The sequence below is a fragment of the Sinocyclocheilus grahami genome, unplaced genomic scaffold (genome assembly GCF_001515645.1).
Source record: "Sinocyclocheilus grahami isolate Dianchi unplaced genomic scaffold, SAMN03320097.WGS_v1.1 scaffold32.1, whole genome shotgun sequence".
Classification (NCBI taxonomy): Eukaryota; Metazoa; Chordata; class Actinopteri; order Cypriniformes; family Cyprinidae; genus Sinocyclocheilus; species Sinocyclocheilus grahami.
In genome coordinates this window covers 5,592,459-5,608,747 of record NW_015505211.1, presented here as the reverse complement: position 1 = coordinate 5,608,747, position 16,289 = coordinate 5,592,459, and the positions used below count along the sequence as shown (strand labels likewise).

The 16,289-nt window shown below is 38.2% G+C and overlaps 1 protein-coding gene across 1 annotated transcript; it reads right to left on the bottom strand.

The window, feature by feature from the left end:
• Positions 1–1,381: 1,381 nt before the first annotated feature.
• On the bottom strand, positions 1,382–14,302 carry LOC107579233 (WSC domain-containing protein 1-like). The gene is made up of 9 exons (XM_016265087.1): positions 14,142–14,302; positions 10,313–10,864; positions 10,103–10,217; positions 9,127–9,311; positions 8,723–8,844; positions 2,841–3,012; positions 2,600–2,764; positions 2,173–2,373; positions 1,382–1,859 (listed from the first exon to the last, which is right to left on the bottom strand). Exons 2-9 carry the CDS (start codon positions 10,710–10,712, stop codon positions 1,507–1,509), a joined length of 1,713 nt encoding a protein of 570 aa, XP_016120573.1. The 5' UTR covers positions 10,713–10,864; positions 14,142–14,302; the 3' UTR covers positions 1,382–1,506.
• Positions 14,303–16,289: the final 1,987 nt, after the last annotated feature.

Here is a 16,289-nt window from a genome sequence, read left to right as displayed (position 1 = left end):
ATACTACAGCGAAAATAAAAGTTAGGCCTTCTTTCTTTACGTGAACATTTGGGTGGCGTTATGTAAATCTTCCCACACAGTGATGTAGACATGTGGGGGCGTGTTAGAACGAGCCGTTTTAGGAGGGCATGGACAAGTCTTAACTTTTATAAAGAATATCTCTTTGGATTTGAGACTTTAGACTTTGCAACTTTACAGATCTTCTTTATGCACCAAGAGCTTGTAACACTCCAAAGAGAAAGGAAAAATTGAAATCGCGTCATATGACCCCTTTAAATCTGTTGCAAATATAATAAATCTGTTTGTGATTTTGGTTTTCAAAAACGGTTTTACATTTTTAAATGCACAGCTTTTCATAAAGATTTAAAAATTTTGAATAATAATGGCAATAATTATTCTATTTAATGGATTATTACATTTGTATGTAGCTTAATCAAGATGCCAAGTTTGCAACTTTGAGATCAAAGACAATCATCTGGCATGTATACAGAGATAAACACTTTGAAATATCTCTGATCGACATGCTGGTCCTCTGTGAACAGATTTTTAGTCTTCCCTGTAAATGTAGCTAGTGGTTACAGCCTGTGATGCGAGAAAACCTGTCATGCACAGAATAATTCTGCAGGCACAGCATTTTTCTTTCAGGCTGCAGTGACATTAAGCACTAATTATAATTTGTGAAGCACTCAAACCTAAAGGACTAATGTACCAACTAATTATCTAAAAACTCTGAAAAAATCACAGCACACTACAATCCTTTAGTAGTCGGCAAAATAAAAGATTCAAGTCTTCCTAATTGCCACTATGGAGAAAGAAGAAAATAGTGCATACATTTATCCAGTCAAACCCGTGCTAAAAATAGTATTTTTTTTTTTTTATGACTGTGGTTTTGTGTACAAATGAATGTCCAGCACGTATTGCTCTCAGGCAAAGCCAGGTTTGCTCTTCCTTGGTCGTATTATCTGTCTGAGTTTCTCTAAATATGCTCATGTCAGTGCTGTAACCTTTCAAGATTTATGGTTTTGATACATTGTAGTAATAAAATGACCGAAGGACACAGACTGTTCATCACACAAGAGCAAGATCTTTTGTCTCATCTTTGTTCAAGAGGGAACATTTTTCTCTGATGGAATGAATGCACCTGTGTCCATTGAAGATGCTTTGACCCTGAGATTCCAAACGCACATCAGAAACGCAGTTTTCAAATAAATACACTTTTGATTTTAAGTATGAAGGCACTTGAAATGCTTTAGGTTAGTGTAATCTACTTAAGGATAATATTAAAATGGACTGAAACTGATACTATGAGAATTGATCGGTTTAATGATAAAACATACTAACTAGACACAGTCTCCACAATGCCATCAAAACTGGTGACAGCGCAACCACAAATATAAAGCACAAATAAAACAACAGACAGCAAAAACTCAGTTGTGTTTTTACTCAGGCACTTTGTGTTTCTGTGTCCTCCCTCCAGCAGAGGGCAGCAGCTGCGTTCACAAATCCTCACCTGGGCATGTACTCCTGTGGCAGGCCGCTGAGGTTTCTGTCTCTGAGGACTTTATCTACTGTGCGGATGTATTCGTCTATACGAGCTCTCATCTCTGGGGTGAAGGGGTCAAAGGTCAGGCTACGAGATCCAGAGCGTTTAAAATGGCCGTCTCTGTTGCTCTCTGTGCACAGAAGTCTTTCCTCGGAAATGCTGGTGTTCAGAAAAGCGCTGATGGTCTTTAGCTGAGGGACTAGATCTTTTTGTACATTTTCAAAGTGTACCACCAGCAGGCGGTGGGCAAACCGCAACCAGGCCAGAGCGTGAGACACCCACCAGGATGAATAGCTGTCTACAAACTCTGCCCACTCTGTGAAGGGAAAAAAAGCATCATTGTTAAAACTAAACTAGCATCTCCCACAAGCTTAAATCTAGGACTGCATGGCTTGGGGGAAAAACTAATTGGGATTTTTCTGATTAAAAATGCTATTGCGATTTTAAAAATAAATAAATAAATAAATAAAATCTTGGCTGCACAAGGTTTCCTCATTTATCCTGGTTTTCCAAGACAGTGGGAATCCTGGTTTTTCAAAGAAAAAAACAGTTGTGGAGGAGGAGAAATATAAAGTATCTTGATTTTTAATGTGTTGGTATGAAATAAATGCTGTTTCTATCATTAGCACCTTTGCTCCTCCAGTGAACATCTGACGCATAGCCCAGGTGTCCGGCACACTTGCGGTTGAACTCTGCCATTAGAGAACGATAGGGGTTTCGCATCAGCAGGATGGCTGAGTCGAACATTTCGATCTCTCGCTGTCCGCTTTCATGAGTCTTGACACAGATGACTCTCCCGCTCTGCCAGTAATCCTTCTCTCCTTTAAAGCCTGCAGAGATGTGAGATTACCACAGAGATGTGAGTCTCCATTTGCTTTTCAATCTGGGACTAACAATTGAGATGTTTAAGAGATGTCAGTGTTGCTTTTCTTTCTTATGGGCAATATCTAAAAGTGTTTGTGTTTCTGATGAGTTCATTTTCTCATTCCTTCAAACTCATAATAAATCTCAGAGCTGAAAGTGATGAGTGTTTAACTGTTATTAGTGGACTTTCACCTTTGTTGTACAGAGATCCATCAAAGTAATAGCTACCGGTGTAGAATCCAGTGGCGAGTTCAATCAGGTGGCGTAACCAGGTGTTTCCTGCCCCTGGAAAGCTGGACAGGGCCACGAGAGTGCTGGACTTCTGGGGCAGAAATCTCCTTTCTTTGCACGTTGCATCTGATAGAACAGATTTTTCTGTTGCAGCATTAGTTTTTAAAGAGCCATAAAGTTTATGTTACGTGTTGTAGGTTACCTAGCACAGGAGTACTGTACACCCAGTAGTAGTCAAGGTCATAAGGAGAGGTGTGATTTGTCTGGTTGCCCCTCTCACACATGTATACCTGTTCACTCATCTGGACTGTGAAGAGAAACGGGACATGGCTGCAGAAACAGTCGTGCCCTCTCAAAAGGGCCAATGGCAGGTCCTGATAAGGTCACACACAATTTACAGGTGTCAGATAAAAGAATGAAATTATTATCATTATCATTATTTTTATTTCTAACATTGTTAACATTAATTTTATTATTATTAATAATAAAAACGATGCATCTTTGATGCTTGGCCCCAATAAAAATGATGATGTTGATGATTATTTTTTATTACTATTAATAACAAAACGATTATAATAATTTATTATTTATTTTAATAACATGTTTTTGTTTTTTATTAATTGTACAATTAATAATAATAATAATATATTATATAAATGTTTTTATTATTATTATATTCTTACAGTGCCGACCACTAATATTGGCATCCTTGGTAAATATGAGCAAAGGTGGCTGTGAAAATAAATCTGCATCATTTATCTTTCTGATCTTTCATTTAAAAAAATCACAAAATTCTAACCTATCCTTGAAGTAAAACAATTGAAATTGGGGGAAACTCGCATTATGAAATAAATGTTTTTCTCCAATGCATGTTGGCCACAATTATTGGCACCCCTAGAAATTCTTATGAGTAAAATATCTCTGAAGTATATTCCCATTCATATTTACAATTTTTTTAGCACACCAGGGTGACTAGGAGCATGAAATTCTCCAGCCATGACTTCCTGTTCCACAGGATTATAAATAGAAGGACACAAAGGCCAAATTCCCTTAATCGTCCATCACAAAGAGTAAAACCAAGAATATAGTTCTGATGTGCAGAACAAGATTGTTGAGCTTCACAAAATAGAAAGTGGCTGTAAGAAAATAGCTAAAGCATTTAAAATCCCCATTTCCACCATCAGGGCAATAATTAAGAAGTTCCAATCAACTAAAGATATTACATATCTGCCTGGAAGAAGATGTGTGTTAATATCGTCCTACTGCACGGTGAGGAGGAGACTTTGAGTGGCCAAAGACTCTCCAAGGATCACAGCTGGAGAATCGCAGAGATTAGTAGAGTCTTGGGGTCAGAAAGCCTAAAACAAAATCAAACAGCCCCTACATCACAAGTTGTTCAGGAAGGTTTCAAGAAAAATCCTCTTCACTCATCCAAAAACAAACTCCAGCATATTCAATTGTCAGACATGATTGGAACTTCGAACGGGACTGGCTTCTATCGTCAGATGAAACAAAAAAAATAGCTTTTTGGCAGCAAAACCACCAGATGGGTTTGGTGCAAACAGGGATAAAAAGTACCCCATTGCCCACAGTTAAATATACTGCTGGATCTTTAATGTTGTGGGCCTATTTTTCTGCTGAAGTTCCTGGACATCTTGTTCAGATATTGGCATCACGGATCCTATCAAATACCAACAAATAAAAAAATCGAAACCTGACTGCCTCTTTTAGAAATCGTATAATAGGCCGTGGTTGGATCTTCCATCGGGACAATGATCCAAAACAAATATCAAAATCAACACAAAAATGTCTCGCTGAGCACAAAATGAAAAATCTGCCATGGTCGTCTCAGTTCCCTGACCTTGAACCCTAAAGAAAATGAATGGGGTAAACTGAAGAGAAGAAGCACCAACATGGAGCTGCGAATCTGAAGTGATTCTGTATGAAGGAATGTACTCTGATCTCTTGTCAGGTGTTCTCCAAACTCATCAGGCATTATAGGAGAAAACTCAGAGCTGTTATCTTGGGAAAAGGAGGTTGCAATAATTGGGTGCCAATAATTGTGGCTAATGAAAGTGAAGTGATGTGTAGCCAAGTATGGTGTCCCATACTCTGAATTTGTGCTCTGCATTTAACCCATCCAAGTGCACACACACACACAGCAGTGAGTAGTGAACACACACACACCCGGAGCAGTGGGCAACCATGTGCTGCAGCGCCCGGGGAGCAGTTGGGGGTTCGGTGCCTTGCTCAAGGGTCTCACCTCACTTGTGGTATTTAGGGTGGAAGAGAGCGCTGGTCATTCACTCCCCCACCAACAATCCCTTCCGGTACTGAGACTCAAACCCGCGACCTTTGGGGTACAAGTCAGACTCTTTAACCATTAGGCCACGACTGTGAACTACAGAAAAACATGTATTTCATAATAAGAATTTCCCCCTACTATATATTTTTTTACTTCAATGGTAGGTTAGAATTGTGTGAATTTTTTGAATGAAAGATCAAAAAGAAAAACAATGCAGATTTATTGTCACAGCCACTTTTGCTCATGTTTACCAAGGGTGCCAATATTAGTGGTTGGCTCTGTATTAGTAGTAGTTGTAGTAGCAGAAGTAGTATTACTAGTATCATTCATAAAGCATTAGGGATGTAACAATTAACTGCGAGCCGGTTGAAAATATATTTATTTCGATATTTTTTTCTTTTCATCTTGCCTCTGTATAATGCATATTAAAGTTCATAAGTTCAGCGCTGCTTTGTTTACAGCGGAAACCAAGGAAACACTTTAAGCGCCACCTGCTGGCAGAGAGTGAATCTGCGTCTCATTCAGCTCGTCTGCTGTTTCATGCAAATATTTTTATGTATAGTTTCATAAAACTGAAGTCAAACCATTCTGTTTTTGCTTCAAATTTCAAAATGATACAATCTAATTTAGATTAAAAACTGCTCATGTTGCATGTATGCAGCATCTTTGTTCGGATCATGATTAAAATGCAGTGGTTGCCTCTCATTTTAAATGGAAAGAGTAGACAAAGCCTTATTTTGTTTATATGAAGAGATTTATTTTATTTGTGTTACTTATTTATTTGATTTGGAGCTTGCTTTAAAATTTCAATGTAGTTTTGTTATTTACATTTACATTATATTAAAATTTTGTCGCTTTTGTCCAAAGCGACCTACAAATGAGGACAATAGAAGCAATCAAAACCAACAAAAGAGCAGTAATATGCAAGTGCTATATTAGTATATTATCATAGTGTTACATTTCAATTTCACAAAGAAATGTGCAGCATTTCGTCCAAGCAATAATAAAAGGACACATTTTATTTATAATTTGTCTTAAATCTAATTTTGTTAAAAAAAAGGAAAAAAAATGTGAATCGAATCGTGAAATCAAAATCATGAATCGAATCGAATCGTGAGTTGAGTGAATCGTTACATCCCTATAAAGCATATTATGTTTTTGTAGTCTAATGACACCCTAAAGAAAACACACTTTTATGGATGGATACAAGTAGGGCTGCATGATTAATCGAATGCGATTGTCATGCGCATTTTGATAGTAATGCCGGTTCTGTAATCAGCAGGAAATCATCATCACGTGCTTTCAGATGGAGCAGCATTTACTACACGTAGCCATAGTTCACTGACAAGTTACGATTATGAAATCGTTCGCGATAATGACAGCTGTTTTCATAGCTTCTCAGTGAACTACGGCTCTGTGAAGTAAATGCTGCTCCATCTGAAAGCATGTGAAAATACCACATTTAATAACATATTTTTACTCCAAACTCACTTCATAATGTCAGTCGAGTGTTTGAAATAAATCCTTCTGTGAGATGATGTGGCTTCTTACACAGAATAAGGCACGCAACATATTTCATAGTATTTAAGCAGTGATAAAGGAATAAGAACACCGATAAACCGTATATTGCCGTAGTCGTGTGTTTATTAGTCATGTTGAATCAATGAAAGCAGTTGAATCTTGTTTATTCAGCTGCAGCGATAGGCATTTTCTGGGTTTCTTCTGCGAGGAGTATTTGGAGTTTCAGCGCGAGAACGCCCTCTGGCCTTTGGATGGAGATTTACTGCTGATCACAGAACCGTGCTTCACTGAAAGATACACATGACAACATGACAATCTGTCGAATCACGATCTCGATTCCATTTCAATTTATCGTGCAACCCTAGATACAAGCATTTGTGAATTGATGAATTGAAATACAGGTCTCGATACACTGCTGAGGCGTGTGTGTCAGCCCAGAGGTCTGGATCAGGAGGTCAGCAGTAGAGTTCTTTGGCTTCTTGTAACAGCCGTGGTAGTGAACAGTTCTGTCTGAGAAGCATTGAACAGAAAACGGAAGTCGTCTTACACAAAGCCTCAGGTGACCCTCCCAATGTATTCAGAAAATGCCACATGGAGTTACAACAAGAGCAGTGCTCACGATTTTCTGTCTCATCTAATCATACTCCATCCAGGCCTATTTTGGTCATGGGTTCTGTCCTTTAAACTAGTTCTTCTCTAATTCATTATTCACAAAAAAAAAATTAAGCATGTCATATGTGTGTGGCCCATTCAAGCAGAATTGCAATCATGTTCTGTTTTAATGTGACTCACATCTCCTCTGTCCTGGAAGTCGATCCTCAACTCTGTAAACAGACATGCGTCCCACCCCTCCACAGGGGGATCCCTTCTCTCCACGGCAATCCAGATTACAGTCCTCACCCCGAGCCCGCTGGGCACAGACCCGATTTCCACAATGGCACTCCGCTCCATACTCCAGCCCAGCATACCGGAACCCGCTGTAAAGAGGACATGGCCTTCAAGGGATTGTTCACCCAAAAATAAAAATGAGTTGTCATTTACTCACCCTAAAGTTGTTCCAAACCTTTATGAGTTTCTTTCTTTCTGATAAACACAAAATAAGATATTTGAAAGAATGTGGGTAACTGAACAGCTGATGTCCCCTTTGACTTCCATAGTATTTTTTTCCTTACTACAGAAGTCAAAGGGTATCATCAACTGTTCGGTTACCCACATTCTTCAAAATATATTTTTTGTGTTCAGCAGAAGAAGGAATACAGGTTTGGAGCAACCAAGGGTGAGTAAATGATGACAGATTTTTGGGTGAACTATTGAGGGAATTTACATAGACATGCACATGAATATGCTATTCTATTGTACTTTATTCTGCTCTATTTTACATTGTTCTGTTCTATCCTGCTTTACCAGTCTTATCTTGTCGGAAATGCTTCTGCGTTGAAGAATGAGGTGGATAAATGCATCTGAAAGTACCTGTTGGCATTTCCTGAAGGAAGCAGCACATAATTATATTTTGAGCAGTGAATACATTTTTTCTGACTGAATATTCGATTGTCATGCGCATTTTGATAGTAATGCCGGTTCTGTAATCAGCAGGAAATCATCATCACGTGCTTTCAGATGGAGCAGCATTTACTACACGTAGCCATAGTTCACTGACAAGTTACGATTATGAAATCGTTCGCGATAATGACAGCTGTTTTCATAGCTTCTCAGTGAACTACGGCTCTGTGAAGTAAATGCTGCTCCATCTGAAAGCATGTGAAAATACCACATTTAATAACATATTTTTACTCCAAACTCACTTCATAATGTCAGTCGAGTGTTTGAAATAAATCCTTCTGTGAGATGATGTGGCTTCTTACACAGAATAAGGCACGCAACATATTTCCTAGTATTTAAGCAGTGATAAAGGCATTGCATTATAAATATACTTTATTTTAAAATTATAATAATAAGAACACCGATAAACCGTATATTGCCGTAGTCGTGTGTTTATTAGTCATGTTGAATCAATGAAAGCAGTTGAATCTTGTTTATTCAGCTGCAGCGATAGGCATTTTCTGGGTTTCTTCTGCGAGGAGGATTTGGAGTTTCAGCGCGAGAACGCCCTCTGGCCTTTGGATGGAGATTTACTGCTGATCACAGAACCGTGCTTCACTGAAAGATACACATGACAATCGCAGCTTCTGTCGAATCACGATCTCGATTCCATTTCAATTTATCGTGCAACCCTAGATACAAGCATTTGTGAATTGAACCTGATCTATACAGGTCTCGATACACTGCTGAGGCGTGTGTGTCAGCCCAGAGGTCTGGATCAGGAGGTCAGCAGTAGAGTTCTTTGGCTTCTTGTAACAGCCGTGGTAGTGAACAGTTCTGTCTGAGAAGCATTGAACAGAAAACGGAAGTCGTCTTACACAAAGCCTCAGGTGACCCTCCCAATGTATTCAGAAAATGCCACATGGAGTTACAACAAGAGCAGTGCTCACGATTTTCTGTCTCATCTAATCATACTCCATCCAGGCCTATTTTGGTCATGGGTTCTGTCCTTTAAACTAGTTCTTCTCTAATTCATTATTCACAAAAAAAAAATTAAGCATGTCATATGTGTGTGGCCCATTCAAGCAGAATTGCAATCATGTTCTGTTTTAATGTGACTCACATCTCCTCTGTCCTGGAAGTCGATCCTCAACTCTGTAAACAGACATGCGTCCCACCCCTCCACAGGGGGATCCCTTCTCTCCACGGCAATCCAGATTACAGTCCTCACCCCGAGCCCGCTGGGCACAGACCCGATTTCCACAATGGCACTCCGCTCCATACTCCAGCCCAGCATACCGGAACCCGCTGTAAAGAGGACATGGCCTTCAAGGGATTGTTCACCCAAAAATAAAAATGAGTTGTCATTTACTCACCCTAAAGTTGTTCCAAACCTTTATGAGTTTCTTTCTTTCTGATAAACACAAAATAAGATATTTGAAAGAATGTGGGTAACTGAACAGCTGATGTCCCCTTTGACTTCCATAGTATTTTTTTCCTTACTACAGAAGTCAAAGGGTATCATCAACTGTTCGGTTACCCACATTCTTCAAAATATATTTTTTGTGTTCAGCAGAAGAAGGAATACAGGTTTGGAGCAACCAAGGGTGAGTAAATGATGACAGATTTTTGGGTGAACTATTGAGGGAATTTACATAGACATGCACATGAATATGCTATTCTATTGTACTTTATTCTGCTCTATTTTACATTGTTCTGTTCTATCCTGCTTTACCAGTCTTATCTTGTCGGAAATGCTTCTGCGTTGAAGAATGAGGTGGATAAATGCATCTGAAAGTACCTGTTGGCATTTCCTGAAGGAAGCAGCACATAATTATATTTTGAGCAGTGAATACATTTTTTCTGACTGAATATTCCAAGTTGATTATTTTAGAATGGAATTTCTGTATTTGAAATGGCTTTAGCATTTATATGTTTTTAACACCCTTTGTCTTGCTGACTGTGACTCTCAGGATGGACTCCAGGTCAGTCACATCAGCCAGCTCACATTCTGCCACCTGCTTCTGTGGATAAACACCGAATGCATTCTTCTAAAAGAACAGGGTTTATTTCTCTGTGTACTTTCTTTAAGACGTTACCTCTCAGAGCAGGTGTCCTGACACAAGGCGCTGGTCATTTTGCGGAAATCATAAAGAATGGTCCCGCTGAGTGCATGCTCTGTTTCATTGTTTATAAAACATCCGACGTAGGTCCCTTGTTGAGAATGATTCATAAAAGAAATATAAAATGTTTAGAATATATATTTTTTTAAATCTCCAATTTAAGATGGTTATTTTATAAACCATTACCTTTATGACTGGCTTTCTTATGTGACAGACTATGTTCAGAAGAGCTTTTCTTTTCAGCATTACCATGGAACCAGTGGCGTCTCAGATGCCTGATCTCCATATTACGAGATCCGAGGTGCTTCTGGTCCTTTCTGTTTTCTGTCAGATCAAGAGGTTGGTTGTCCTTCTCTTGGATGACAGTCCTCCTGTACAACCACCTGGCAGCAGGTACCTCCATGAATCTAGTTGGCGCTGGTAGTGAAGGTAGCGCCGCGGTATCTATTTCTTTCTGAAATGTTACCACAATGGAGCGCTGAAGCAGTAACACGCTTCCTGCCATGATGTAAGCCACACCCAGAAAAAACAGAAGCAGCTGAGCCCGCCTTAAAAAGTGCTGTAGTCTGTAGAACAGCTTGGCCATCCTGGTTCAAACCATCCAGATGGATGTCAAACAAGATCCTTTTACGTATACAGGACAAATAAATACACGATTATATATTTTCTGATCTCTGATCTTCATCCTTTAGAGAAGATTTAGCTCTTGGTGTCTGCACCATCATGAGTTCACAGGACCTAAAATAAATAGAAAAGCCTGTCAAGATGAATACAAGATCAGACTATCAAATAAAAACATGTTCTTCTTTAGATTCATGCCTTTCACTCAGATCTGAACACTTAATATAAAAAAAAATAAGTGAATCACTTGTCATATTTCTCCATTTTCAGTAGAAGATGCTGAGAAGGCTTGTTGTGACCCAGAAGAGGTTTCAGCCCTTTGGGGCTAATGAGCTATTTGTGATGAATCGATTATCGATGAGTTTACTTTATCGATGAAAATAAAGTTCGAGTTGAGTTGATGAATCAAGTCTAATTATCATTTTCCCTTTTGATTTATTAAACATGTTTGGAAACAACCAGAAAAATGAAGAGAACCTGCTAGCAGAAACATAAAATGTTTCATAAGGTATGAAAACATCTACAGAAAGAATCTCTGAATTGTCTGTCTTGTTATTCGTTTATGCCTAGTGGTTTATGGGATGTGAGTTGTCTGTCCATCAGAGTGATGGGTTGGAAGACATTTCTGCCCGTGGGAGGGGAGAGCTGTCCATCCAGCTGAACTTCATGTCACAGATCATAGAGATCATTCATATTGCTGACAGAGAGAAGACGTCCAGATTCGTCAGTGTATAGCAAAGCTTTTAAAGTAATGTGTCGGAGGAAATTTTAGTGATTTTATCAGTAAGAGACTGTAAAATGCTACAGTAAAAACCTGTTAATTGGTTAACAGTATAGGTTTCCATACTATAAACGGTGAATAACTGTCATTACGTTTAATGCTAACATTTTTACAGTAAAATACTTTTAAAATGATGGTTTTTGGAAGTGAAAGTCAAAAAATGTAAATTGACATTCCCAGAATTCCCTGCACGACACTTCACATTTAATGTTTTTTCGTTGAAATAACTGTTTCTTCTTATTTTTTTCTTATCAGTTGTGTACATTAGAGTTTTATCTTACATCTTATGTTGTTAAGTACATTCAGTATCGTGTGTTACCATGATGGTTTTTTATTGTTTGTGTGAATAACACTGTGCACCTTCTACAGTATATATGTATTTCCCTCCTCAGCTTGCGGAAAAGCTGTTTGTGATGAGCTTTCATCATATGACTTTCTCATCACCACTTGTTTTTGGTGGTTATCAGTGTATTTCAAAGGTACAAAACAGATATTAGTATTTCAATAGGTTGATATATTAACATTATATCACTTGAAAGTGAAAAAAAAAGTGACGTGACATGTGGCCAAGTATGGTGACCCATACTCGGAATTAGTGCTCTGCATTTATCCCATCCAAAGTGCACACACACACCGTGAACACACACCCGGAGCAGTGGGCAGCCATTTTTTTTGCTGCGGCGCCCGGGGAGCAGTTGGGGGTTCGGTGCCTTGCTCAAGGGCACCTCAGTCGTGGTATTGAAGGTGGGAGAGAGTGCTGTACATTCACTCCCCCCACCTACAATCCCTGCCGGTACGAGACTCGAACCCGCAACGTTTGGGTTACGAGTCCGACTCTCTAACCATTAGGCCATAATTCAGTAAAACCTAAAATGTTGATAATGTATCTTTTGTGGGTAAAGTTCTGGCAACCACAGCTGCCGGTAAAAAAGTATAAAAGTATAAAAAACTTTAAAACCGTAAATTTTACCGATAAATTTTACCGTAAATGTTACCGATTTTTTTTAATTAATTTTTTTACAACGTATGCTTTGCAACTGAAATGATCTCAAATCTGATACTACCAGTATTTGATTAGTTTAAACCCAAGTTCAATACAAGCTCGATGTTTACTACCAGAAAAAAACTATTTTCTACTTAGGAAAAATCAATGTTACAGCGAGGCACTTATACCGGACGTGAATAACATACTGTAAATGTTAACCCTAATGTAAATGTTAATACTAAATGTTGCAATAGTATAGCCACAAGATGTAAACAATATGTATTTTAGCATGATTTTAGTGTAAAAATCGCTTATAAATGTTTTCTGTGTAAATGTAACTCATTTTACAGCTTAGTTGTCATGACAAAGCCATAAACATCAAACCCAAAAATGACTGTAAAATTTACTATTTAAAAGTTGTAACAGAAGAATTGCTTTTGTAACATTATAAACATCATATTTCTGTTTTAAATTTCCCAGTAATGGGCCCCATTCACTTCCATTTTAATTGTCTCACTGTAACCTTTGCCGTTTTTTAAAGAAATTGAGTGCGAGTCGAAATCATCATTATTATTTTTTAAGGTAACCAATATTGTGCCACATATTTTGTCAATTGTGCTTAACTTGTATTAAACCCAGAATATTCCTTTTAATTCCTTAAAGGATGTAGCAACTGCTAGAGGATCCATCATTTTGACAGCATTATCTCCTAATATATTACTGATTTCCATCAGGACTCTACAAATAACAGCGAATCAAACAACATATGGCACTGCTTGTTTAAATTCATCATCTGCTCTGAAATGCTTGACAGTTCGTCATGTAGAATCTGTTTTTGCGCCAAGAGGATTCTCCAGGAAAATAACACTTGTTTCTAGACTAGTGTTATATTTCTGCAGTCAATTGTGCAGCCTAACATAGAAATTGAAATCATTTACATGCTGATTGAAAAACCTTTATCTTCTTGATGGGAATGAGAGCTCTGTCTGATGATCAACATCAAAAAACATTTGATTTTTTCCCCTTTTAGCACATTCTCTTTATTCTATTTGCTTAACACATCACTCAGCATGTGTATTTATAGAAATTATTTATATTTATTATATATTTTATATTATTTATATTAGTAAGGCAGGAAATTCAGTCTATTTAGAGAATAAGTTGAATTTCTTCAGTCTGCAATAGAAAAAGTAACATTGTCTATAAGGTCATTTAAAATGCACTTAAATGTTTAAAATAAGCAGAAGTTATGGCCACAAAAGACGAACGAATGTTCATCTATTCATCTATAAAACTTTCCAGGCGCAAAGGGTCAATCATTTGAAAAGAAACTAAACTCAATGTATTTTAGACATCCCTTATATTGAGTTTCACGAACAGCTTCACAGACTTTTGTTCATTCACTCCCATTTGAGTTGGGGCAAATTAACCTGACGTTATCCTTATGAGCAAAAGACAACGTTAAATGAACCGTTAATGCCAAAGGTTTAGACAAAATAGACCGAGAGAAGACTTCCATATGCTCTTTATGAATACAGTACGATATTTGCGAGTAAATTATGCATAAGGCTGCGTTCAGATACACATCTGAGAGTATTAGAGTATATACTAAGAAAAGAGACGTTTACCTTTATGTCAGTGTGTTGCCTTCAGATCTGTCAGACGCGGATGTGTCCAGCTCACGCGCTCTGTGCGTCTCCAGCGCTCGCACGCGAGCTTCCACTGAACACAGTCCGGTGATACCTGACTGACTGACTGACTGACTGACTCTGGATGGATGGAAATACTCACCGGCACTTCCCCGCTGCTTAACTCTATCTGTCGATTACAAAATAATGTTTTCATCGCATGTTTTAACTGCGTTAATTGTTTCTAAATCTTCTGCAGTTCTGGACGACTTTTAGTGTCTGTACGTCCTTTTGAAATCGTTGGAGAAAAATGAGAGCGAGTCGTGCCGAATAATCACCGAATTAAAACGGCGTTGTTGTTCCCTGGCAACGTGTAAAACACGGACTGAACGACTGCGATTAGACGAGCTCGTTACGGAGCAGCCGCTGTTGTCAAGCTTTACACCCACACTCTCTGCAAGCACCAAACTACACACTAATGTACTTAATAGACATTAGTATGAAGTGCAATCAAGAACATTAACTATATCATTATAATGGTTCAAGATTATTTGAAACTTTAATTTGCATTATGCTGAATGTTATGTTATGTTTGAATCTCCTAAACCTGTCCCATACATGTCATATTTCACCCCAACCACAAATTATATTTTGCATAGAGAAAATGAAACCTATTTTTAATAGTTGTAGTATTGTTATAATAACAGAACACTTTTCCAACTAATTTTCATTCATGCAAAAGAGCAATGAGAATCATAATGGTGTTTAAAAAAAGCTTTATGAATTTTCTTTTTCTCTTTCTGTATTATTCCTCCCACTCAAACACTTCAAGCTCTCAAAATGCCTCTTTGTACAGCATTACACAGTTTGAGTATTGTTGATTTAATCACAGGCTTTCAAAATGATTCTCTCTTAGCCACCATTTTTTAAAACCACATGTGGATTCTGTTCTCAGACTAACTGAGAATACATTAAGTTTTTGTTTGGACATTAGTTATTCGCCATGCAGATCTGTAATATATCAGAGTGGGAGACTGTGGCTCACTGATGTTGGGCTTTTGGGTTCTAGAGTTCCTCTGGCTCCAAAGATCTGGCACTATCTGTGCGGAGCAGAACAGAGGCTTTGTTTTTGTGGAGACAGGAGAGGAGCACATTCATCTGGCAAAGATACACATGGACTGACACACACACACACACTTAGAAAGAGACCCTCAAAATAAAAAGAGAGACACTATAAGTGCACTCGTATACAGCTCATTGAGATGAAATTTCTTGACACTCCATCGTACCTCAATGAAGACAAACTCATGCATTCTGTCCCCACTGTTATGTAAATGTCTGGCATCTTATGCATCTATTCATCCTCTATTCTATACACATACAGTGAAACTGTAAAATATCCTTTTAAAATATTTGAGCATGTTTAAAATCCTTTGCAATTATGTGACATCACAACCAGTACTGTGCATAAGAATCTGTTTCCGCCACATAATTATATTTGCTCAATACTGTTATAGTATGTCAAAATGTTCCATTCCATAAAACTGTTCTCCTTAATTCGAGATATTTGGTGTAATTTTGAGCAACAGTCATCTGTATGAGTGACTCGTGTCCACAAGGGGCTTGTGTGCCTTGCACTCGCTTTGTAAATCTGTTTTTGAGGTTTGACCCTCAGGAACACTGACTGCAGTGCAGTGTGTGATGTTTTCAAGTAATTATATTGCACTTATGTTCAAGGTCAGGGACCAATCGACGTACTGATTCCATTTGGTCCTGGCAGCATGGCCCAATGGGGAAAAACAGATTAAAATCTCTTGATGACCACACACTTGAGGGCTCTAGGCACAAACCACAGATACAATCAGCTGCCCTGTACATCCCTCTCTGATGAGATACACCCTAACTGTCTGTCTTTCTTTCTCTGTCTGACTGTCACACTCTCTTTTTTGCAACTGTTTTATTTTCTTAGGCTGTTCATATTCATAGAGGTGTTATTTCAGATGTCATAATCTAAGTGAACTGATTGACACACAATTCTTATTTACTATATAATACATGTTCCCGTCCTGGATGCTAATTGGCCAATAAGGCCTTCCAGTCATACATACATGCACAATAGAGTGCTTTATGCCCGCCCATTTTTTCAGC